Raw genomic sequence first — 26,195 nt, 5'->3', positions numbered from 1 at the left:
ATTTAAAACAGTTCACAGTTTCCTCCATAGCTCGGCCGATCCGTCACTTGTCACTTCCTTATCCTTGGAAAAATAACTTCTCAGAGCACATTCCGCACAATAGTTTTTGTTTAGACTTCAGTATATTCAAAGAAATGTCCTTTATGGAAGAACTTTCCATCATAGCTGTGCTTGGCTCATCTCAGTCAGGCTAACCAACATTCTCCAAAAACCACAGGCCTCAAGCCTTTCACTCGGGCTAGTATTCAAACAAACACAAAAGAATAATTAATTTCAGGTTATGAAAGTCATTCTGTTACCCACCCTCCATTGCTAATGTTAACCCATTAGTATATGTCACCTAGCAAAAGCACATATAAAAGCAACATTTAATAAAATATCTACCATTCTTCATAACGTCCAGCAGGATTCTTCATATATCTGAAAAAGATAAACAGACACAACATAGACGAAAGCATGTATAAAATAAGCACATGCCATTAATTAATCAGCCGCATTAATGTTAACAAAGACAATAAGACAAACAAAACAACGTTAGTTATGTATTATAATACATACTTGCAAATGCAACAAAAAGCACATAACGTTAGTCCCGTGTAATGGTGTGTGAAAGTTTACTCTAGATTGATTTAATTACGCAAAACATGCAAAAACCTATTAATATAATTAATCATGTTATGGGAGATTAACTTCACGAGCCAGAATAAAATCATTTCTGAAACTCGCTCCATCAGCTCCCTCATCTGGTGATTTCAAAATCACCAAACAACACCCAAAATTTTGAAAATTTTGAACCCAATTTAGAGACATCACATTTTGACTTCTTTCAGTATTAGTTTCCCTAAACCCCTGTCTCAGCAGTTTGTTCGATACTTTCATATTGAACCCTTCGCATCTCCTCCAATTCTATCTCCTTCTCCTGTTCCTTTCTAAGTTTATAGATCCTCCTCTTTTCTCTCTGATGCTTCTTTCTCTTGTGAATCATGCAACTAATTTTTAACAGAAGTATCACCATAATGATGACAATTACTGGACAGAGCACTTTGCCAATGATTGAACTACCAATCTCTGAAAACCATTCTTTAATTGCCTCAATCCATTTAGCTAATCGTTCAGTGAAATTTTCCTCTTCCAGGGGTTCTATTTCAGCATGAAATTCAGTGATATTTTTAATAAGGGTCTCAATATTCCGACTCTTGTCAGGAATATATGTACAACAATGCTGGACATGCAAGACCCCACAGACTCCTCCCTCCTTTGCAAGCAGAATGTCTAAAGCAAGACGATTCTGCATAACCATGCTTCTAGTAGCAACAAGTTCTGTATAGACTAATTGGAAACCACTTGCAGAATCTGTTGACAATCCGTCTACAATCGTGGAAACCTTTCTAATTTTGATTGAATTCATGGTTATTCCTACCATCGGAATGACTGCGCCAAAAATGTCTCCCATGACTTCTGTAAAACTTTCCCTCTTAAACCTGTTCAAGAGTTCACCAAATTCAAAGGTACCCCTCTCATTTCTGTCAACATGAAAAATCTTTAGAAAAACTAATCCAAGATAGCACGTCCCATACTAATGGTCAGGGAGACTAAAATATGCCTTGTTACCACAGATAAAATAAATTCCAGGAAAAATAGGATCTTTCCCACCTTTAAATCCCCAACCCCCTATGATACGATAAGTATCCTCACATTGACTAGCACCAACAAAAAAGTTATCATAAAGTGTGTTATCTCTTCTAATACAAAATTTACCACTAACTGGTTCATCAATATGTATTGCTGCATTTGTATTAACACCATTAAGCTTGGCATCCTCCATTTGCCAGAATTTGGATTTAGCATGTTTAAGCACCTCATTTCTTTTGTAATTTGCCCTTCTCTCTTCAACCATATTCAGGAAAGTCTTTTCTTCTGCTCTCATCTTGCATGTTAAATTATTTCTATAAGCATATTCATAATTAAGCTCATTAGTTACCAAAAAGAATTCCCTCATCTGCTTCGCAGGTTTAACTTTGTTTAAGCTATTTACAACTTTGAGGTTTGCAAAAACCTCATCAAAGTCTGAGTAATAGTATTCCATTCGACCTGTTTGATAAAACAAGCTAGCAATCACACTGCAAGTGATGCCATATGTTAGGGGTAACATGTTATAAGTAACCCCCTCTGAGACAGAAGCAGGAAGCTTCACACAGACATAACAGTCCTTTACATTCATCACTTTAACATATTCAGATAAAAGCCTTAAAAATGAATTGCTAGAAAAATCTCCAACAGATCTATCTTGATGGATCTCTGGATTATGCTCAATAACTCTGTTAGACTTGCCAGCATGCTTATCCTGTTTAGTTTCTGCCTTACATGTCATATTAGCCTTACATTTCTGCTTATCAATACCAAAAGGGTAAACAACAGCTAAAATTAACCAAACCAGTATTAAAAGAACCACACAAATTGAAGACATTTTGCAACACCATCTCAAAATGGAACACCTTGAAGTATCTGAACTAGGCATTTTTCAAAAACAAAATTTAAATTTTTTAAAAATGTATTAATAATGTAAGTAATGTAACTATATCTCCCCTTTAAATTTGTCTTTTTCTTTTCTTTTTAAAGTAACCCTAAAACAGCTTTTCTTCGATCTTGTGTCACATGAACGTGTCTCTCCAGCTAACACAATTTCTTCGACCTTGTGTCACCTAACACATTTTCTTCAGCCTTATGCCAGGAATTAAAACCCTAATTTAAAAGAAAACAACTTCAATCATTGTCACTAGCTTCTTCCAAATCTTCCTGACTGCTACTCCCAACGTCAACAATTGGCGGGATAATAATATACGTCCACTCTGGGGACTTATACTTTTGATTTGGCTTAATCACTCTTTTTGCCTTACCACTAATTACTTCAATTTTTCTACCTGTCTCGTTTTTCTTATCAGAATCACCTCCCTGACTCGAGATCTCGTTGACCTGTTCTTTTGATTTCTTTTATCAATTTGAATTTCAGATTTTCTTTAGGCCAAACATCTCCTTTTCTCAAGATTTTCTTTGGCACAGTTTAATTGCATTCAGCTTTCCAAGCTCTTTTTCTGAATTTTCTTACTTCAGACTCTTCGTCACTCCCGTCTGTATCTGTTTCTGAGACTTCAAATCTGTACCTAGGAACTTCTTTACTCGGCAGCTTCACTCCATTAGGAACATCATCCTTATAGCTGGTACTTGGTAATTCTTCCTCTTCTTCAGGGATCACCTTTAGCTTCCCAGTTTCAGAACTCTTATTCCCACATTCAGAGCTACTCTTCTGCTTTTCAATACTCTCCTGGACTAGATTATCATCTTGCTCAGAATTTTCTGCTTCTGAATCCTCTTTTTCTTCTTGAGACTCTTTTTCTAACAGATTTTCATCATTTTCTTGATCTAGAGTCACGATTTTCAGATCTTTTTCATTCAATGCCTGATTATTTTGCTGATCATCAGATTCTGGACTTTCAGAATCTCCCTCTGAATCCGAATCAGTTGTTGTATCACTTTCTTCATCAGAATTGTCAGGAGGTGGTACACGAATGGTGTGACTTGCATGCACCCACCTTTTCAGACCTCTACACTTTACAGCATTTGTTGTTACAAGAATTACTTGTCTTGCCTTCTGCCATCTAGGTACTAAACAGTTTCTCCTTCGATGCACTTTTGTTCTGACCCAATCTCCAGGTAACAGATCATGAGCATGTTCTTTCTCTTTTGTAATCACATCTGTTCCCACCTGGTGAAATACAGAATTAACTACATCAGAAAGATTCTGACAGTACTCAATAATTGCACTATCATTAATACTCAAAAGCTTGCCAACTGGAACAAATGCTTGCCTCATAACTCTACCCATTAAAATATCATGGGGACTAAGGCCTGTTTTTTTCTCAGGAGTGCTTCTCAAAGACATCAAAACAAGTGGCAAAGCGTCTGTCCACTTCACTCCTGTAGCTAAACACATTTTTGAAATTCTATTTTTGATTGTTCCTTTTATCTGCTCTACAACACCTGATGCTTCTGGTCTGTATGCACAATGTAGCTTCTGCTCAATTCCCAAAGCTTCACAAATCAATTGTAACAATCTGTTTTTAAAATGCGTTCCACGATCACTTTCAATAGTCACCGGAAAACCATATCTATGTATGATCTCCTTCAACAGTAATTTTGCCACAGTGACTGAGTCATTGTGACGAGGTGGGAAAGCTTCCACCCATCTTGAAAACAGGCAAACAAACACAAGCACATACTTGAGCTTATTGTGCTGTGGCATGTCAATGAAATCCATCTGCAACCTGGTAAAAGGACCACCCTCCCGTCCTATGGTTCCCAAACTCACAACAGTTTTCCTATTTGGATTAATTTGTTGACAGGTCAAACATCTTTGGCAAAGTGATTCTGCAATAATTCTGAATTTTGGACTAAACCATGTTTCTCTGAATAATCTGATCATAAAATCTCTTCCTAAATGCCCTGGACCATGGTACATCCGCGCCATGTCAGCAATCATGCAATTTGGCATTACTGGTCTGTCATCTTTGTAAACCCAAACTCCATCTTCCTCTCGCTGTCTGCACTCTGCTTTTAACCATGTGTTTTTCTCCTCTTCATCTGCCTCATCTTGTAATTCCTTTACTCCCTGCCATGTTTCCACTACAGATATTAGCATGAGAGAGTTCAAAATGTGACTTTTGTCTTTTTCCCGATTGATTGAATAATTATTCTTTGCACAATACCTTGCAATTTCATCCGCACAAGCATTACCTTTGGGAATATAGTCCTCGCCTTTTTTATGAGCTGCACATTTCACAACAGCAATTTGTTCTGGTAACTGAATGCAATCGATCAATCTTTTGATCAATTTTGCATTTCTGATTGGCGTTCCCGCAGAAGTCAAATAACCCCTTTGAGACCAGAACTGACCAAAGTCATGAACTACGCCATACCCATACTGACTATTTGTCACTATGGTAACTTTTTTCCCTTCTGCTCTTTCACATGCTCGAATTAGACCAACCAACTCTGCAATTTGGGCTGAATGAATTCCATCAAGAGGTGAACCCTCTACAACATCTGAGACTGTACATACTGAGTATGCTGCTCTCAGAATGCCCTCTTCTGTTCTTAGACAGGAACCATCAACAAAGTAAACCAAATCAGATTCAGGCAAAGGAACATCTTTTATATCCTGCCGAGGTCTGGTGCAGTAATCTACAACATCCAGGCACTCATGATCAATGTCAATTTCATTAATAACCTCAGTAACAACACCATTCGGCAATAACGTGGAAGGATTTAAATTCACACATCTTGCAATTGAAACATTATCTGATCCCAGAATTGTTTTCTCATATTTAGTCAGCCTGTTACTAGTTAAATGCTGAGTTTTGCTTCTGGTAAGAAGAGTTTCAACCGAATGAGGTACATATACTTTTACAGGAAATCCCATAATAATTCCTTCACTCTGCTCAAGACTTACACTTGTTGCAGCCACTGCTTTTAAGCAACCTGGCAAAGATTTTGCAACAGGGTCCAAAACAGCTGAGAAATAAGCAATTGGCTTTCTCAGTTTTCCATGTCTCTGGATCAAAACTGACAGTGCACAACCTTCCCTTTCACTGCAGTATAATTCAAATTCTTTTTCATAGTCTGGCATTCCCAAAGCTGGAGCTTCACACAAACTTCTTTTTAACTGTTCAAAAGCCTCTAATTCAATTTTTGTCAATTTAATCGGATCTTTTATGTCTGCTTTTGTCAATCTTTGCAGTGGTTTTGCAATCACCGAAAATCCACTAATCCACTGACGACAGTATCCAACCATTCCCAGAAACATTCTGACCTGTCTTTGTGTTGTCGGGGGCTGTATTGCTCTAATCATTTTAATTCTTTCTATAGTCATTTGTCTCGTTCCCTTTGCAATTCTGTGACCAAGATATTTTACCTCTTGTTTGCAAAACTGTAATTTTGCAGGTGACACTTTATGTCCTTCATCTGCCAATCGATTTAAAAGGGTAATGGTGTCAGTTACACAATTTTCCCGTGTCTTTGCAGCTACGAGTAAGTCATCAATATACTGGACCAATGTTGAATTTCCAGGTAAAATCAAATCTTCCAGGGATTTCTTTAATAACTGATTAAAAATAGATGGACTTTCAGTATACCCCTGTGGGATACGACACCATGCTAAAATGCTGTTCTGGAACCTAAACGCAAAAATTTGTTGGCTTTCTGGATGCAGTGGAACTGTAAAGAAGGCATTACATAGGTCTATAACCGTATACCATTCTGCATCGTGCGGAATCTGGTAAAGAATTACCGCAGTGTTTGGAACAATTGGGCAACATGGAACAACAATCTGGTTAATTTTCCTCAAATCCTGAACAATTCTGTAAGTTCTGTTTGGCTTTTTGATACCCATTATCGGTGAATTACATGGGCTGCTCTCAATCTCTATTAGAACACCTTGACTAAAGAATTTCTCAATCACTGGAATGACTTCTTCAATTGTTTCAGCTTTCATTTTGTACTGAGGGACATTCGGGAAATCTATTCCTTGTTTTACAGTAATTTTTACTGGATCCACATGTTTCATGAGACCCATATCATTTCCAGTTAAGTCCCAAATTTCTGGATTGACTTGCTTTTTAAGCTCTTCAGGCAAATTGTTTTTGTCAAAAGCAGGAAATAATTTACTTTCCTCTTCGACCATTAACATTGTCAATTTGTAAAGACCATCTACTTCTGAAGTTTGTAGCTCAATACCATCCGGTGAACAATAAATTCTACAGTTAATTTTACATAGCATATCACGACCTAACAAATTTACAGGACTACTGTCACAAACTAAAAACCTGTGTTTATCTTTGTAATTCCCAATCTCAACTTTTACAGGCTCAGTCAGGCTTGTTTTAATCTGCTAATTTGCTACACCTACAACTTGGATGCACTCACCAGAGAGAGGAAGGTTTTCAATTTCTGCTGATCTAACAGTAGAATGGGTAGCACCTGTGTCCACAAGAAAAGTGACATCAACATCGTTCACTTTACCATTAACAAATGGACCAGCCTGGTCTACCTCAAGAGTGGGTCCAAGCACACACTCTTCCTCCTCTCTCAGGCACCGTCATGAGTAATCTTCTGATGAATCGCTCACTTCATTATCTTTCAACCAGAATTGTTGAGAAACATTTGACACATTCGTTTTTGACAAAGAGTTTACCTGATTACCTCCACAGAAACCAGTTTCTGGTGTATACCTTTGAGCATTTACACAGTTTGGAAATGGTGCTTGTGGAATCTGGCTCTGCTGATTCGCTACCTGTCGCTGTAGCTGTCGCTGCTGACTTAACTCGTTTAACTGCTGCTGTAGCTGTTGCTGCTGATTTACCTCACTCTGCATCTGTGAATTCAATGAGGTATTTTTAAAATTTCTGGGCGGATTTTTACACTTGCGCTTCCAGTGTCCAATTTCGCCGCAATTAAAACATGAGAGCTTCTGTTTTAGCTCTTCAATGTTCACATTAAATTTAGGTTTGTTATTAAAATTATTTTTAAATTTGCCTTGATTCTGATACACATTTTTATTTTCAAAAGCCATCTGCTGTTGCTCAGCTACCTTCACTTGTGCCCAGATAGCCTTTTCCTTAAGGGTTTTCTGTTTGGCATCAATCTCGTCACTGCAATATTTTGCTTTTCTCAGGATATCATCAACTGAAAGTGATTGCCATCCCACAATTCCATGTTTAATCATTTCACTTATTTCAGGTCTCAGACCAAAAACAAATCTGTAAATAAAGTGGCTCATATCTTTTTCACTTAATTTTTCATAGCCACTGTACTGTTTAAAGACTAACAGTAATCTTTCATAAAATGAATGTACTGACTCTTTTGGCTCTTGATTTGTTCTGTTAATTTTAACCCAATCTACTTCTTTCGGGGGAATCTTTTCCTTCAGCCAATAAATTACTTTATTGTATATTTCCATGACATCCTTCGATGGGGCACCTGTAATTGTGTCTCGGGCAGGTTCTTCTTTTGGGCCAACTCACAGAAATTTTGCATTCTGTCCAAAGATCTGATGGGACAACAATGTCAAAGAATCCATCCAGATCGATCCACAGAACTTTTGACACTTTAATGAATCTGTCTACCTGACAATACCATTCCACAGGCTTTTCTCTCAGCCGAGGAAAATCATTAGTAAATTACAAAATATCCTGTCTTGACCAAGGGACATGCACATATCCTCCACCTGCTATTTCCCTCATTGAAAATTCAGAAACTGTTTCACCTCTAATTCTTTTGTCCTGTTCATTACTCTTAGACCTTTTTATTCTCCATTTTCCTAATTCACCTAATCTTTTGAGGAAAATTATCAATTCTTTAATATGGGTTATTCTTCCAGAAGTATTGAGATTATCAATATCTTTCTCAGAAAAATCCACTCTGTAATATTTCTGCAAATGTTTCTGTTTGCTTAAGTCAATTTCTAATTCAGCAGCCATTTCTTCCAGTTGTTCATACCTGTTTTTCGTTTTCCACTGAATGCTTTTGCAAATAAAAAGAAGTTCATCATCCTGATACAATCTCAAATTGTCAGTACCAATTGTGCCAATAATTAATTCTTCCAAATCAGCTTTTAATTTTGCAACATCAAGCTTTTTAAATTCATGAGCTTCTGGTGATAATGCACTTTGCGTCAAATCTATTTTATCTAGGCTTCTTTCTGAAGAAGCTGAATCAGATTCTGCAACAGATGGTGTCTGACAACCTGTCAAGCTTTGATTAAAAGTTAAATTTGGCATCATAGATTTTTCTCTATGAATTTCTGAAAGTTCTGAATACAATTTTTTAGACACCTTTTGAATTTCTGCATTCAATGGAACTGTCAAAGCCGAGTGTCTATTTTCTCCCTGATCAAAAATTGGTACAACAGGACCAATCATTACTGGTACTGTTACTGCTTCCATGCCTTTTGTTAATTGCTGAATTAAATCTTCTTTTGCTCTATTATAATTTGAAATTTCTGGCATATCAGCAAGTCTTTCTGGGTTTCTCAAAAAATAATTTCTCTGTTCAGGAAATCTGTTTTCTCTGGGTGTACTAGAACTATTTATTGACCCTACTCTTTCAGGTAGTTTTTTAAAAATCTGGGTGAACCTTCATCAACTTCTCTAGCAGGTGCACTTGGAGAATTTCCTGTAGAAACTCCTCTCGGGATGGACTGTGAATCTGCCTGATAAGGTGGCGGTTTGCGTTTACTAGAATAAATATCTTCTAATACTGCATCATCTAATTCCTCATCAAGTCTACTCTTCTTTTGTATTTTCTTTTGACCTGGTTCTTGAGTTATCATTATTCTCACTGGGTACAGACCATCATACATGTCTGCTTTTCTCCAGCGCCTCACTTTGTCCTCATGTGTTTCTCTATTAACAATATATTTTGAGTTTCTAGGTGTTGGACATTTGCTTTCACGTTTAAGTTCCATCATCTCAACTTCCCATTCAACTAAAGCTTCAAATTGTGTAGGTCTAGGCTTTGGCATAAGAGCCATCATTTTTTCTATCAGGTTTTTCAAAATTTTCATATTAAATGACCCATCTGCCGGCCAGGCTAATACGCCGTCATTTTTTGTATAATGCATCCAATTTTCAAACCAAATTACAGTATGATAACCATATTCGCCTTCCATATAGGCTGCGGGTGTTTTATACTTATGAAGTAATTTTCCACCACACGTTTCAATTTTCTTGTCCGGCGTAAATAAATGTTTCATTTTCTGAAACCATCAAGGCTTCGTTTTCTCTCTATCGTACCAATAACTCATGTTTTTAAACAAATGTGCTTATTCTTAAAAAGATCGTAATATTTTCTTGATGTTCCGCTACTCTAGCCAATCCGTGTGCGAAAGACACCAACAAGCCAATCAGGTTAAGCTACGTCACCACCTTGCTCAACCAATAGAAATTCTGTATTCAAAACAGACCAATCAGCTATCAGCTCGTCACTGCCACGTGAACCAATCAGTGCGCTTGCTGTGACGTATGTTAGCCAATCACAGCGCAAACCGAATGACGTACACTGTCTCTGCAGCTTCGCTGTGTGTTACTCCGTAAACTCACCCCTCCTTCACAAAAACTTTTCACATCACCATTTTAAACAATTCTTTTCAATGAACTTCAGTTAGTAACTACAAATAAACAAACCATTTGTCTGTTTCTCTTAAAAGGACAGTTTTTAACAGTCATTCAGAATTCCTCTCACATAAAATAGACAGCGCTATTTTCACAAACTCACACATTCAAAATGGAAATCCCTGATCACGCACACACGAAATCTTGGCAGGACTTTAACCAACCATTGAAATCCACAGATGCTAGTAAGAATAGACGCCGCCTCCTTACCCTTCACTCAAGCTCGAATAGTTCTATTACTCTTTTCACAGTTAGTTTTAAAACGGGCTCACCAGGTCCCTATACTTAATGCTACAATTTCATAGACCATCCTCACTATACATTTAACCAATCACATCTAAGGTCCCTAAACTTGTGTTGTACGTCCGCAACACCTGTGATATATTCTATTCCACAATTTTGAAACCGATCAAATGCACTGTGTAACTTCACCTGTTACACTACTCTTTTGCCGGCAATAACCAGGAATTTTTCACACTGCAGGAAAAAATCCCTTCGACTACATACAACAAGTGAACAAACTTAACAACATGTTTTAGACATGTATCCTATGTAATTAACATGTAACATGTCAGTTACCATAGCAACCGAAATCTGCTACGAGAAGAATTGATCCAGCGCCCCTATAAAAATTCTGTCTCAACTACACTATTCATTACCTTATACTCACCATTCTATAACATCACCAAAGGCCCATGTGACTGAGACAGAGAAATTGAGCAACTGAATCATGTGGCCTAATTATTTAGCTATCTAATTTTTATATGTACATTATATACAACTGCAGTATAGCATTCTGACCATTAGTAAATAATGAAAACAATTAATTAAGCCACTTTTTGGCCAATGAATCTACTGATGGTAACGACTAAATTAATCAAGACCAGCTCGACGTTTTAAGTCTTTTATTTTTAAAAGTTAAAGCTTTTTATTTCCAAACACTTTATTAGCTCTTTTAATATTTGCAAACATTTTTATTTAATCAGTATCTTTTAATGGCACAAAAGTCTGGCATTTCAAAATTGTTCAATATCATGAATTAAAGCAAACAAACCCTAGTACCCTAAATTAAGCTTTCTGACATTTAAATGTATTAATCAATCTTACGTGTCCCAAGAAATCGGACAGCACTTCGCCCTCAGGAACAGTCAGCCCCGCTCCTCTCAAAGGGCTTAGGGCCAGATGTAGGTAGCCCTTTACCGATCGGAATCGGCCGAAAATACAGATTTTCGGCCGTTTCCGATCGGTAAAGGGCTAGGGAGATGTAGGTGCACATATTCGGTAATTTTACCGAATCGTTATTATTACCGAATCGGTAAATTTACCAATTCGGTAATAGTTACAGAATCGGTAAAATTATTACCGATTCGGTAATATTTACCGATTCGGTAAAATTACCGAATATGCAATGTGGGAAGCCAATTTTCCTTTGGCACATGGCTTACGGTATTTTACCATGGAATACAAATCCATGGTAAAATACCGATTCCTGTGTACATGCACATCTGTGCATGTACACATGTGCCATGTGACAGACAGACGTGCCCTTAGGGCATGTCTGTGTGCCACATTGCACACATGCCCGTTTTGGGGGTGCTAGAGAGTGTCAAAGTGACACCCCCTGCACCCTTGACAAATTCGGTATTTACCTATTCGGTAATTACCGAATCGGTATTTGAATTGAATCCTATGGGCTTCAAGGCCCATAGGATTCAATAGCAGATACCGATTCGTTATTTACCGAATCGGTAAGTTCCGAATTTGTAAGGAATCGGTAACGACTCCAGATGTTGGGACCAACATCCCATTTACCGATTTTGAAATACCGAATCGGTAGAATTCGGTATTTCAAAATAGGTAAATGGGATTTACCTACGTCGGGCCCTTAGTCTTTATACCTTTCTAACTCACTAATCTAACTAAAATGTTATTATTTAATGTTTTTCAGCAACCTGATTGGTTGCTAGTCGTCAGACCATCTTGAGGCCACTTTTTCAACACACGAGAACGTCATTGCCATTGTCCTTTCACGTGAAGCGACACCGGCTTCCGAAGTTTGAAACATTTTATTTAAAACAGTTCACAGTTTCCTCCATAGCTCGGCCGATCCGTCACTTGTCACTTCCTTATCCTTGGAAAAATAACTTCTCAGAGCACATTCCGCACAATAGTTTTTGTTTAGACTTCAGTATATTCAAAGAAATGTCTTTATGGAAGAACTTTCCATCATAGCTGTGCTTGGCTCATCTCAGTCAGGCTAACCAACATTCTCCAAAAACCACAGGCATCAAGCCTTTCACTCGGGCTAGTATTCAAACAAACACAAAAGAATAATTAATTTCAGGTTATGAAAGTCATTCTGTTACCCACCCTCCATTGCTAATGTTAACCCATTAGTATATGTCACCTAGCAAAAGCACATATAAAAGCAACATTTAATAAAATATCTACCATTCTTCATAACGTCCAGCAGGATTCTTCATATATCTGAAAAATATAAACAGACACAACATAGACGAAAGCACGTATAAAATAAGCACATGCCATTAATTAATCAGCTGCAATAATGTTGACAAAGACAATAAGACAAACAAAACAAAGTTAGTTATGTATTATAATACATAATTGCAAATGCAACAGAAAGCACATAACGTTAGTCCCGTTTAATGGTGTGTGAAATTTTACTCTAGATTGATTTAATTACTCAAAACATGCAAAAACCTATTAATATAATTAATCATGTTATGGGAGATTAACTTCACGAGCCAGAATAAAATCATTTCTGAAACTCGCTCCATCAACACCCTATGGGGCTCACATATGGCTTTTGGTGGCTGAACCAGTGCCCTACAGTTGACAGCACTCATGCTATAGAGTCTATACTTTGGGACTAAACAGCCATATCATTCCTCCAGAACATCCTCACACCTTCACATCCTGATACCCCATCCCATCCCAGCCAACCATTTCATGTCACCATCTGCTTCCAGATGTCTTTCTCCCAGTACTTATGAGCATGAAAAGATCCTTTATGTTAGATTAAGAAATAAAAAGCAGGCTCTAGCCCATCTTACCTTTGATGCTCCTTCCTATACAACATCGCCTGCCTTCTGCTCCCGACTCCGTTATAGTTGTCTCTTTGGCTCACACTATACTACCATATAGACTTTTATTTTTTCTTATATTACTCAATCCCTCAAGGCTCCATTAAATTCTCTTCTGTATTCTCTTGCCTCAAATTCTTCTTCTTATGTGACTCTTATCACATCTTCCTTTTTCTTCTACAGCAATCCCAAAAAGTCCCGCATTTTGGACCCCTCCGGAGACCAGTATTACTGGTGGCTGAATGTGATGGTGGTTCCGGTCATGTACAACTGGATCATCATAATATGCAGGTAAGGGCAGGATTGGAGGGAGGGGCACTGACATGAAAGATATTTTATAGACACCTCGCCTCTATGCATGTGTGACTTGGATGGACCACCTGTGACTGCTACACTGGAAGGAACAGGGATTGTTTGCCTCAGAGTCTAGGAGGAAGGGTGGCTGCCTCCCGAGGCCTCCATCCATGGACGCAGAGGCCGACAGAAGGTGGTGCAGGGAGGCAGCAACAATGCTGTTCAGTTTCTTATTTATACTCCAGTCATGGTTGACATGAATACATAGATTGCTGCCTTTCCTTTCTGCATCCTGAATACTGACATGGAGTCTGCCTTGTCCTTAGGACTCTAGGCTCATGGGATCTTTCCTGGGAAAACCCCCATGTTGGTGCCAGGTCTTCAACTTTGCATGAGATTGGAACAGTGGGAGAGCTTTCCTAGGGAAAGAAGGTGCAGTGAGCCTTTTGGGTACCCGGCGAGGACAGTGGGGTACCTGAGAAGGGCGGTGAGTAGGTGATGTTGCAGGGAGACAGTGGGATTATGGACAGGCGGGGAGATGAGTAACTTGAGCATTATGTGTGACGCGGCACAGGGTTGACAGTAGCCAAAGGGTGTGAATGTTGCAAACCCTGGTGTAGGTAGGGTGCGGCAGGAAGCAGGAGGCCATGGAAGGTGAGGGATAGATAGATGACCAGGGCACACTGGGTGATAGTGCAACAAACGTGATATAAGCAGCATGGATATGACAGGTGTGGGTGCACAGAAGGAGGGTGAGGTGGGGACTGAAGGAGGTGGGGTGAGAGCCTGGATGTGTGGCAGGTGAAGGGTGCCCAGCACCTGACTTTGGTGCAGCTAGGTGTTTGGAGGGCATTGCGTTGGATAGCATAAATGTGGTAACAACTGCATGGTGCAGTGGAGGATGCAGCGTGCTGAAGCAGGCGCTATTGACCAGCAACAGCTTGGAGGGCATGGAACAGGCGAGAAGCTGTGGGTGAAGGTGGCATAATATGGCGGCAGGGATTGTGATGGGTGTCAGAAGTGCATGGGGTGAGTGTGTGAGCTAGCAGTGAGCGACGGGTGCGTTGTGAGGTGTTGGGAGAGAACAGTTTGTGAGAAGATGGCACAACAGATGGTGAACAGGCATGGTGGCACCAGAGGTATCCCAGTGCAGTGGAAGGGCACAGCAGCGGGTTGCAGGACTTCATTCTAGGAGGAAAGGTAAGGCAAAACATGCAGTGGCAGGTGGAGACTGGTGGCAAATTGGAAGCAAGGTGGGCAGTGTGCCAAGTGAAAGGAGGGCAGTGTGCAGAGGGGGGAGGGGTGGAACAACTGACAGGAGATCATTTCAAAAAGGAGAGCTGGTGGGACAACGAGGCAGCAGAATGAGGGGAAGGTGGTGTGATGGATGGGATGGCATGGTGGGTGAAGGATTGTGTGGTGAGTGATGGGAGAGCATGGAATGTGAAGGGAGCTGCAGAATCTAACCACACACAGAGTGGTGGTGAAGGGAATGTTTTGTCATAGCCGAGGAGGGGATGTGTATGATGTAAATGTGTTGGGTGTTGGGAGAGGTTGGTGTAGGAGGGCAAAGTGAGCATTGCAAGCAAGCGTGTCCCTGAGAGGTCACTAAAACACTATTGATCTTCCTGGGCTGCTTGTAGCTCTTGTTTGGAAACAGAGAAGAACTTGGGAGTTTTGCTTCTCTTACCTAGAACCATTGGGGTGCATCCCACCATGTGGGCATGGTCACGCGGAACTCAGCAACGCTTCAACCAGTCTACTACAACCCAGAGTTACTGTGGTTACAAGCACTGGCGTAACGAAGTTTGAGGGTGCCTCCCTGCACTGTGTGAAGAGGGCCCCCCTCCGGGCTCTATCAGGAGCTCTTTGTCCAGAGTTTAGTGTCGAGGGGGCCCCCTGGAGCTTAGGGCCCCCCCCCGCACCGCGGGGGCTGCAGGGGCCTGTGTTACGCCCCTGGTTACAAGCTTTAGTATCACTCTCATGTGAGGACTTTTTTTTCTAAGGCAGTCATTGGTTCCTGTGCGTTCTACGTGATGGATTTGGGACATGCATCACTGTTGCCCAAGAACCTCAAGGGCTATTGTATTCTAGGTGGGAAACCAAACCACATCCTTCTCACAGATGCACATGGTTTGGAGCTGACATAGTGTACGACACAAGTGACTGCACCGGCGACCTCATTCCAGTCAGAGCTACGGGTCAGTGCACAAATGCAATTAGTGTTCGCAAACCCTCCGATTCATAAATCTAAGATTCATGAACAGTACATGTTTTTTCAAATATACTAAACTCACTTAGCGATTCGGTAACCGGTTACAGAATTGATAAATAAGCTCAGGAAACCATAGCAAATCGATATTTGGAAGGGGCGTTTTTTGGGAATCCCTTCCAAATACTGATTCTTCATGGTATGTATTAATGTTTTGTGAACAAAATCCTGTCACAAAACGTTGTTATTTTTCGACACCTCAAAGGTGGTGGCAACACATTCGCAACCAGGAAAGGGTCCTTTTGTGAATGTTGGCAAAAACATTATAAGAGTCGGTTATGGTCTCATGAACAACAGCCAAGTCTTAAAAAAAGTTTGTATAATGTTCATTAAAAAAACAATGCACACTGTTTTCCTTTTAGGAAAATTGGATGCATTTTTTTTTTATTATGCTTTATTGAAAAACAATTACAGATGTAGGGCCCGATGTAGGTGGCCATTTACCGGCCGGTAACGGACGATTTCAGCCGTTACCGACCGGTAAATGGGTTTTTGGGATTTAGGGGGCCAATTTTACCGATTCGGTAAATTTACCGAATCGGTATTTTTACTGATTCGGTAACTTCTAGATGTAGGTGGGACTCTTCTGAGTCCCAAAGGCCTTTCAGATTCGGTATTTTACCACCCAATCCAATTGGGTGGTAAAATACCGAATCCAGGTGTGCATGCACATGTGTGCATGCACACCTGTGCCATGTGACTGACAGACATGCCCTTAGGGCATGTCTGTGTGCCACATGGCACACATGCCTGCATTTGGGGTGCTAGAGGGTGTCAAAGTGACACCCCCTGCACCCTTGCTGGAATCGGTATTTACCGAATCGGAAAATACCGATTCGGTAATGCCCATTGATTCATATGGGCTTCAATGCCCATAGGAATCAATGGACATTACCGAATCGGTATTTACAGAATCGGTAAATACCGAATCTTAACGGTTCAGTATTTACAGATTCTGTAATACCTACATCCCCCCCTCCCCTCTATTTTACCACTTCTTGAATACCGAATCGGTAAAATTCTGTATTTAAGAAGTGGTAAAATAAAATTACCTACATCTAGCCCGTAGTCTGCTGACCCCAGCTGGCCATGATCCCTGTGATAGCAGCAAACAGTAGTGAGTCGCAATTTCTGGCCTACCTTATTATTATTCATGAGGTAGGCCGATTTGTGACCCAATACGAGTAAGTGCACTACTAATACTTAGGTGGTACATTTTTACATTTATTTAACTGATAAACATGCACTCATACTTGGAACCTGTCATGTTTTAGCACATTAAGCAGCCAAATATAACAAGACTCTACACCCAGAGGTACATATTAGCATTTTTTACAAATATATGTTAACAAATGCCTGTATTTAAGGAAATTCTCACCCTATTTTTAATTCACCATGGTGTCTATCTGCTTAGCAGCTGGTCTAGAATTCATGAAAGACAACAAGGAGAGTCACTTACAAGAAGCCCAATTTTCTGTATTTTTCTGCACTTAAAAATAAATACAGACCAGAAATAGATTGTTTTCTACCTGTATTTACATGTAGAAATAAGTAAAAACAGAAAACTGGAAGCCTTAGTCATTATGTGCTGGAATATAACCCTCTGCTCCTTGCATTTAAGTCACTAAACGTGCAGGTATCCCTGTGCCAGGAGGTTGACTCAGTGCGCAGGAACCAAGAGGGACGGTTCGTTGGACCTAGGCAGGAGACCAGCTCATCCTCAAGGATTGCTATTGGACCAGAAATCTGCCTGGTTCCCAGAACTATCCACAATTGAATTGTTATGGCTCAAGTGCTGGATTACGAAAGGAAAACAATTTAAGTGCCAAACCATTATAGTCACTGTATGTATGATTTTGGTATAAGATTGCCTAACATTTCTCTTCAGTGTGACCTAGAATGTCTTTCTGTGTTTCCTCTCTGGGTAATCGTGACTGGTGCTTCCCCCCAAAAAATACATGACTGTTTTGAGTTTCAGTATACATGCTGTGAGCTGATTTGGAGACCTGACTTGTTTGGCCTTTACAAGCTGCTGTTGGCACTGACCTCTCTTGTGTCCCCAGGTCCTGTTTCCCGGAGATGCAGTACAGGTACCTGCCCATCTGGCTCACCCTGGACTACCTGTGTGACTTCCTCTACCTGCTGGACACCGTGGCCTGGTTTCACACAGGTGGGTAGGCTCCACCAGTCAGAAGCTCAGGGATGTAACACTAGTGCTTACAGGGCCAGCGCCGTATCTGGAGGGTTGTGTGGTATCCTGGATTGAGTGGTGGGATGGGTGGTGAAGGAGGTTCCATTAGTGTTTATGGATGGACTGTGGAATGTTGGATGGCCCGTTGGCGCTGTGACAATGATGGAGTTGCAGCCAGAGCTGTGGATAGAGTCTGCATTTTGGAATAAACATACGTCTTCCTGAGACAACTGTCTTGCGATTTATTCAGCTTCCATAGGTTCTCGCCAGAAGCAGGTTGGTCAACTCATCTCACTTGAGTCAGGGTGTTCTGGGGTTGTGTAATTTGTATCAGAAAAAGCCTCATGTTTCTCAGGTCAATGCATAAGTGGCTCAACCAGTCCAGATTGTTTCCTTTGCATTCTGGAACTTGTAGTCATCATTAGATAAGTCGACAAGCAGAAGTAAAATGCGCTCAGAATGCAAAGCAAACTCCTAGATTGGGGTAGCATGCTACTCGCTGAAAAGCTCTTCAATGCCTCATTAGCAGGCCCGGCTCCAGGAATTTTCATTTGGGTGGGCCAAGGGTGCATTTCGGTGGGCCACTGTGGGCTTGATTTGTCGCATATATGTATGGGCAGGCCTGCTTCAGGGCCCTCCTTTATCTCTTGTAAGTCTTACAAGGCCCAGTAAAACACACTCTTTTCCAAATCTCTTTCTAAATATTATCACTCTCAAAAAGTGTTTTATCCATGTAATGTTCCTTTGATGGGAAGAGGAGGTTTCTGAGATGGGAGAATCAGGCAAGTGACACTTCTCGGGCTCCCTCTGTGCGAGTCTTAAGGGAGAATCCCTCTTCATTACTACCTCCACCTGACCCCGGACTCTGCAAGGCTCTCCCTTACAGGCTTGATTATCCACTTTTCTACCACCCCTCTCCAGTGCACCTTATCTCACAGCTGACCTTGGGCCCCAGCCCCATATCAGGCACCATCGGGCTCCACTTTCTTTTTTCCCAGTAAAATTGTTAGTAAAATCACCTTCAAACTTAAAACATTGAATATAGCAGTAAATATAATTAGCACGCACTTTAAAGTATGTTCCACAGAAGCCCTTATGACCCGACTGCTAATTAAATAAACAAAAACAGGAAAGCCATGACAAGGCCGGTTTTAGCGCTGGGGCGAAAGTCCTTTTGGCGCCCCACCACTGACCCCTTTCTCCTTAAATACCTTTACTACCACCTTCCAACAGTGCCCCTCATTCCTCCATGCCCCCCCCTATTGACCTCCTCCTTGGATTCCCTCACTGCCACCCTCCACCAGTGCCCCCCTCATCTCTCTGTAGCCCCTCCCCCTCATTACCTCCTCCTCAGACTCCCTCACTACCACCCTCCACCAGTGCCCCTCATGTCTTGACCTCCTCTTTGGATTCCCTCACTGCCACCCTCCACCAGTGCTCATCTCTCTGTAGCCCCTCTCCCTCATGACCTCCTCCTCAGACTCCCTTACTACCACCCTCCACCAGTGCCCCTCATCTCTCTCTAGGTCCCCCTCCACCCCATGACCTCTTTCTCGGATGCCCTCTCTGCCACCCTCCACCAGTGCCCCTCATCGCTCCGTAGCCCCTCCCACTACCACCTCCTCGGATTCCCTCACTGCCACCCTCCACCAGCGCCCCTCATCTTTACGTAGCCCCTCTCTCATATGCATTTCATTTGTTGTATAGCGCTACTCATATCAGTGTAGTGTGTGTCAGTACTTTACACCACGCACACATTATACAGAGACAATGAATCATACGAGTATGTAAATCAGTCTACAGGGAATGTCACATAAGCCAATGAGGATTACAAGGTGTAGGAATCAAGTGTCATCCATACTGGTGGGCTGTATATTTTAAGAGGGTTTGGTCTGGGGAAACACAACCTTAGGATTTAAAGAGTATTCCATGGGGGTCAGCTTTACTGATAAAAATGATTATCTGCCCAAACATACTAATTTCACCAATATTAGAATAATGAAAGACTGGGGAAGTTCTACCTATATTGCAAAACAAAAAAAGTTTGAACTATATCATTCAGGTTTGTATGCAGCTCTTTGATGACAGTTCATTGGTCGCTGTCTTAAGTTAGGATTGTAACTTCTGAACTGCAAGTAACACAAGGATCTCTGTGACAAAGGCAGTAACCCACTGAGCTATCCACATAAAATACAGTTCATCTGCATTTAAAAACTACTAACAGACGAATGATTGCTCTCCAGCAGGATCATTAATCACCAGGGTTATCTGGGCATTTTGTATTGTCTTGTGGCCCTGCATCAGCCATGATAATGATTAAATGAAGGCACGAAATATGTGTCCTGCTGGGCCTGTGCAGATTTAAAAAGAAAAAAATAGTAACGCATTCTCTTACCTACTACTCCATTAGTCAAACTTTGTGTCACAGCCTGATGTGATAAGCAGCTGCAGGGGTCAGGAAAGGTGAATAGGAATAAGCAAACTTATTTTCTCTTGTGCTGCATTGAAAAAGAAATATCCACGCAGCAAAACAGGAGGCAAAGGTTACCATTAACATATAAAGGATTTGTCGCCTTTGCCATGTGGAGATGAATGGGTAAAAAAATAAAGCCTCGTTAACATGTTAATGGTCTTTTAAAGACCTGTGCAGTACTCTGGTGCGATAATCTCTAAAACTGTCTGTCTGTGTGTGCCCGGGAAGCTGTCTCAGCCCGGGCGCGCGCACACACACACAGGCAGCCCTTTGAGCCCAATGCCGCTGCGCGCCTGCCTTCAAGCCCTCACTGTGAGGGCCAAGGCTCCTGTTTGGGTGGGCCTGGCCCACCCGGCCCACCCGCTAGAACCGGGCCTGCTCGTTAGGGGTAGTAAGCGCTATATAAATACAATTACAATCACTCATGCATCGAGCAGGGAAGATGAGAAACACAGAATTGAATATGTGGGTTGGGGGCTATCTGCTTGTTTTTGATGCAGTGAAGTGTTCTGGTTACTCTCGAGGAGTGCCCCTATATATTGGAGCCTGCTGAAGGGTGCAGACCCCTTCATAGGACTCCAGACACCAGTAGGACATATAAACATGTGGCACGTATGTAAGTGTATGCCATAGCTCTCATGTTCGCAGACGTAGCTCATCCAGTTCTGAGAGTACTTTGAATTCTGGAACTTGTAGTCCTGAATTTATAATGGGATAAAGCAGATGTTGGAAGCCTCAGAGGTCTCTCTTCTGGTGCTGGGTTCGTCCTCCTGGATGCACTGATAAAATGGCATGATTATTTTATCTGTTTGAGGCTCTGCCCCTCAACAGGGGCGGCTCTAGGCTCATGGCGGCCCTAGGCAGGGAGCATAGGTAGGGGGCCCCGGAAGAGGGGGTCCGGATGGGGCGGAGCAGAGCACGGAGGCTAGTGAAGAGGGGGGGTCAGGGTGTTTGGAAGTGGAACCGAGCCAGAGGTTTCCAAATCCCTGCCAGGGGTCGCCACGCAAATATGTATCCATCCTCAGAGGATTATTATATTAAAGATATATATTGGCATGGTGGCCCCTCTGGTTTGGTGGCCCTGTGCAGGTGCCCAGCTTGCACATGCCTAAGGCCGCCCCTGCCCTAAAAAATGAGGGAGCACCCATAACCGTGTGCCAGGCGCCCTGGGTACTGGTACATTCAGGGCACAGGAGGAGCTGCAAAGCATGCTGGGTCTGGGTCACATTTTTAACAGCAGCTGCAGACATTTCCTGCATACACAGAGCTCCAGTAGCATGGGAATGAACAACAAAGTGTTGCAAGGCTTTAGAAAGGCCCCGTCTGCCTCCCGAAGCGCCTCACTGCCGGCTTCATTAGCACCACGAGGTGTGACTGTAATTAGAAGCGCAGCACTTAGCAGGTCATTAAGGCTCACATTCCAGCACATGCTGAAAACCCCGCATCACTCACAGTGTTACCACATTAGGCCGGGGTGTTTTGTACACTTTCAGTATGGGTGAGAATCGCTCCCTGCCCCCGCAGCTGCTAAGAATTCTTTCGCTGAGAGGGTAAAGTCACGCCAGGGGAATTTTGGTTATAGACTTCAGTAGATACATTCATTGATGGGAGGGTGTTTGTAGCGTCTACTCGAGGGGAACACCCGGTAGCGCCTCAGCTGCTGAACTTTTCTTTATTATCAAATCGGGTTTAGTGCTTGTAAAATGCTGCATGGCGCTATAAGCCTCGGGGCTCTCTGAAATAGTTACAGAATACGAGGATGGTCCTACCTGCCTTTTCGTGGATATAGTGTTACTGGTGCCCCCACACCCCAGAGGGTGACATGACGTGATTGTATCAGAGTACACTCACCATGTCTGTGTGGGACTCATTATCGGATGCTGTGGTGCCCGTTAACTCCACAGCACCAGGACAGTGCCGGCTGGTGATATTTAAAAGTGGTGGGTATAAACTTTGGGCATGACTTTTATATAGCGAGCGACACAAACAAAGCTAATGGACAAACCTTGGGTCCAGGGTGGGTCCTTCTCCCGAGAAAAAAATGAAAAAAAGAATGGCAAATGGTGTATTTTAAAGCAAATGAATGTAGTGATAAAGCAAGGCTTATTTTTTTCTAATTATATTGATTATTTTCCATGTTGCACACACTTTATACATTATACATTGTTCAGCATTATTACTTCATGCTTCATAGCTAAATGAGCTCTATTACAAGATATACAAACATTTCATTACGTATTTCCACCATCATTATTTTTCTTACTTTACCACCATTAAACATTAAGCCCTTCTTGGGTCTACCTGCGGCCCGAGTCCTTCCTTCCACCTACTAATGGGTTGCCATATTCTTAAGCCTAATGTCCTTTCCCTTTTCCCTTTTCGTGCATAAATATTCTTCTCCATATTATATGCATTCAACAGATTAGCCAGCAAGGTTTGTAGTGCCGGCGGATTTTTATCAAGCCATGCCCTTGCTAAGGTCAATCTGTATACTGACATTGCCACAAACAGAAATTCCTGCTGTGTGTCAGCTCCTTCCATACCCAGACCTAAAATTATCCGAGCTGGGCTAAGTTTAATTTGGATCCCCAGTGATCTGTCCAGAAAACCCTCGATGTCCCTGACTAGCGTATGTAGTTGAGGACAGGTAGCAAATATGTGAATACTATCAGCTTCACTAGCGTTGCATCGGGGACAGTTGGTACCCATGGTCCCGCCCCATCTAGCTATCTTGGCGGGGGTATGATAGAGTGAATGCAGAGTTTTATATTGTTGTGACTGCATGGAGGATGAACACAATATAGTACGGCCTAGGTCCAGTGATTCCTTAAACCACCCTACTTCCACGCTAAGTTTTTCCGCGCATTTATTACCCACTTTTCCTAAGTCGTCAGTTTTCCCTTTAACCAAACAGGCATAAAAGGACCTAATGCTGCGATCCCCCAAAAGTCTAATTTTTTCCAGTATCTCATTCCTACTCACTCCAGCTGACCCCCTGATTTATTATTCAGAAAACTCCTGACTTGGAGGTACTTGAAGAAGCCTCTATTATCGATACCATGCTTAGTTCTTAGATCTGCAAACTGTACCATACCCTCTGCATCAAATAAGTCCCCAATCTGGACAATACCGCTGTTTACCCATTCTGACATTACTTCATCTGCGAAGATTGTTTGAGGAAATTACCTGTTTTTATAGAGTCTAATATATCTGTTGTATTTCCCCAGTTTACTTCTTTTCAAGAAGGCAATCCAAATCTTAACAGCAGCGGAAACTGTCTTGAACCTGGTTTATTTATTTATTTATTTTATAACAACATTTGTAAAGCGCGAACGAAGGCCCTAGGGCATCTCGGCGCTAAATACCTGCAATGTTTAACCCACAAGGGTGCTGAAGTACAAAGATTAAAAAGATCATAGGTTAAAAAGCCAGGTTTTAAGGTTTTTGCGGAAAGACCAGAGGGAGGTGCTGGTCTTAATTGAGGGAGGAAGTGTGTTCCACAGTTTCGGTGCGGCTACAAAAAATCTTCTGTCACCCCAGTTGACTGTTTTCGTTCGGGGGACCACCAGATCAGAGGAGCTCAAGGAACGCAGTGTTCTGGATGGGCAGTAGGGGGTTAGATTCTGAGTGAAGAACACTGGTCCGGCATTATGTAAGGCCTTGTATATCACAATGACTTGAACTTAATCCTCTTCTTCACCGGGAGCCAGTGAAGTTGTCTTATGGTGGGTGACACCGGTTGGTATTTAGAAATTCGCCCTAGAAGCCTGGCGGCCGCGTTCTGAATAGCCTGCATTTTCAATAGCACTCTCTCCTGGGCACCTAGAAACAGAGCATTGCAGTAATCTAGGGTAGAGAGAACCAGGGCGCTCACCAAAGTTTTGGCGGCATTTTCGGGTAGAAAGGGCAGAATTTTCTTAATAAGCCGTAGTTTGTAAAAGGCTGAGGAGGAGATCTGGTTGGCGTGAGGTAGGAAGTTCAGACGATCGTCGAACAGCACGCCCAGGTTCCTCACCTTATTAACCGGGTCTGGAGGCTGGCCCATGGATGAAGGCCTCCATTGGGGGGACCACTCCGGGGAAAGATTGCCAAAAATTACGACTTCTGATTTATCAGAGTTTAATTTCAGGCAATTGTGGGCCATCCTGCTCCCAATTGCCTGCATGCCCTGATAGAAAGCGTTGGCTTTTTGAAGCCCGTCATTCTTGACAGCGAGGACCAATTGGGTGTCATCTGCGTAGGACGTTAGGCTCATCCCGTGTGCCCTGATGACTTTGGCAAGGTCCGACACATAAATGTTAAAAAGTGTCGGACTAAGGGATGAGCCTTGGGGAACTCCACATGGCAGTGACAGGGGGGAGGATTCAAAAGGTCCCACGGTGACAACCTGGGTCCTATTAGCCAAGAAGGAGGCAAGAAGATTTTTGGCGTTACCTCGGATGCCTATACTCTCGACACGGTCGACCAAGGTGGTGTGGTCGACCGTGTCGAAGGCCGCCGATAGATCCAGTAGGATCAGGACAGCTGTGCCTCCCGCATCCCAAATGGATCTAATGTCATCCGCCGCTTTGACCAAGGCAGTTTCAGTTCCATGGAATCGGCGAAAGCCGAATTGCGAATCATCCAGACATTTGTTTTCCTCGATAAAGAGAGAAAGTTGGGCGTTCATAATTTTTTCCACTATTTTCGCTAGTAGTGGAAGACTGGCGATGGGCCTGTAACTTTTAAGTTCTTCTTTATCAAGGGAGGGTTTTTTGAGGAGCGGTTCTATGAGTGTTTTCTTTAAAGTATCCGGGTAAGAACCTGTGGAAAACATGGAATTGCAGATATCAGTTATGACTGGAAGAACTGCATCCATGATTGGCCGCAGAACCTTCAGGGGACAGGGATCCAGGGCCGACCCCGATTTAATGGAGGATACAGTGTTTAGTACCTGAGAACAGGTCACCTCTCTGAACTGGTGAAAAATAGGTCCGTCAAGATGGATAGGGGACCTATGGGAGAGGGTTGCGGTATTAGCAAAGACCCGATAGATGTCGTCAACTTTACTGAAGAAAAACTTGGACAGAGCATCACAAAGGGCTTGGGACGGGGGAGGTGTGAGATCGACAGCAGAACCTGCTAATTGTTTGGTGGTCTCATATAGACATTTGTTTGAATTTTGTGCGGTTTCTATTTTGTTACAATAATACTTTCTCTTAGCATCAATGATGAGGGTTTTGTATTTTGCTACCGACTCTTTGTACAGAGATTTGGTTTCCTGAGTGTAATCTTTCCGCCAGTGTCTCTCTCTGTTTCGACACTGTTGCTTTTGTGTGCGTAACTCATCCGTATACCACGGGGCCGAGGGGGTAGATCTGTTGCGTGACCGTTGTTTGACTTGGACCAAGTCTTTGGCTGCTAAACTAACCCAGTTGTGAAATTGGGAAGTGGCAGTATTGGGGTCAGGAGATAACATAGGAATGGTGTGTTTGAGCAGGGTTTTCAGCCTGCATTCATCTATGTCGTTCTTTTAAAGTAGCCAAAATCAATACAATTTAAAAAGCAGTTTCCCGCTTCTGTCCATAACACAGTAGCATATACTTTCGTAGACAGGTTATTAACTCTTTGATCCAGATCTGTTCCTCCTATTAGCCCT

The 26,195-nt window shown here is 42.1% G+C and overlaps 1 protein-coding gene across 1 annotated transcript in view; it reads left to right on the top strand.

The window, feature by feature from the left end:
• CNGA4 (cyclic nucleotide gated channel subunit alpha 4) overlaps nucleotides 1-26,195 on the top strand; it is a 156,926-nt gene that overhangs the window by 16,673 nt on the left and 114,058 nt on the right. The window contains exons 2-3 of the mRNA XM_086935993.1: nucleotides 13,511-13,618; nucleotides 17,957-18,063. Coding sequence (XP_086792119.1) covers nucleotides 13,511-13,618; nucleotides 17,957-18,063 — 215 coding nt within the window. The remainder of the gene's footprint in view (nucleotides 1-13,510; nucleotides 13,619-17,956; nucleotides 18,064-26,195) is intronic.

This window comes from Lissotriton vulgaris, chromosome 8, assembly GCF_964263255.1.
Source record: "Lissotriton vulgaris chromosome 8, aLisVul1.2, whole genome shotgun sequence".
In the NCBI taxonomy this organism is placed as follows: domain Eukaryota; kingdom Metazoa; phylum Chordata; class Amphibia; order Caudata; family Salamandridae; genus Lissotriton; species Lissotriton vulgaris.
The sequence above is the reverse complement of the archived record's forward strand: the minus strand, read 5'-3'. Positions and strand labels throughout refer to the sequence as shown.